This window comes from Penaeus monodon, chromosome 25 (genome assembly GCF_015228065.2).
Source record: "Penaeus monodon isolate SGIC_2016 chromosome 25, NSTDA_Pmon_1, whole genome shotgun sequence".
Taxonomy (NCBI): domain Eukaryota; kingdom Metazoa; phylum Arthropoda; class Malacostraca; order Decapoda; family Penaeidae; genus Penaeus; species Penaeus monodon.
The window spans coordinates 35,699,561-35,700,008 of NC_051410.1; the positions used below are offsets into that span (position 1 = coordinate 35,699,561).

The 448-nt window shown below is 33.9% G+C and overlaps 1 protein-coding gene across 1 annotated transcript in view; it reads left to right on the forward strand.

The window, feature by feature from the left end:
* LOC119589190 overlaps positions 1-448 on the forward strand; it is a gene marked incomplete at its 5' end in the record, with an annotated part of 12,182 nt that overhangs the window by 10,108 nt on the left and 1,626 nt on the right. Inside the window, 2 exon segments of the mRNA XM_037937788.1 lie at positions 45-152; positions 388-448. Of these exon segments, the coding sequence (XP_037793716.1) occupies positions 45-152; positions 388-448 (169 nt within the window).

A 448-nucleotide genomic window follows, 5' to 3' on the forward strand; every position in this document is an offset into this window, starting at 1 on the left:
AAGATTTTCCTTTCTAAATTCACTTATATGTTTATGCTTTTCAGATCGAAGCTGCAGCAGTCAAGAGCATTTTGCTGACAAAGAACAAGGATTTCAGAATCGAACTATTGGGCAACCCACTCGAATGCGGGAAAGACATATACGAAATCAACGTAAGTCAACAAACGTTTTATAACGAACTACAGAGGTTCAATAAACGTTTAAACGCTTAAACAATAAACGTCTTATAACGAACTACAGAGATTCAATAAACGTTATCCTGATTAAACAATAAACGTCTTATAACGAACTACAGAGATTCAATAAACGTTATCCTCATATACGTATACTTACAGAGGGTAGATAGTTAATACTTTCGCTTGATTTTCCATTTTCCTTTTTTTTCAGATTCTCCAGATTTCCCACTACAAGTTGATCTCAGATTGGAAAAATATTAAGTGTACCGATG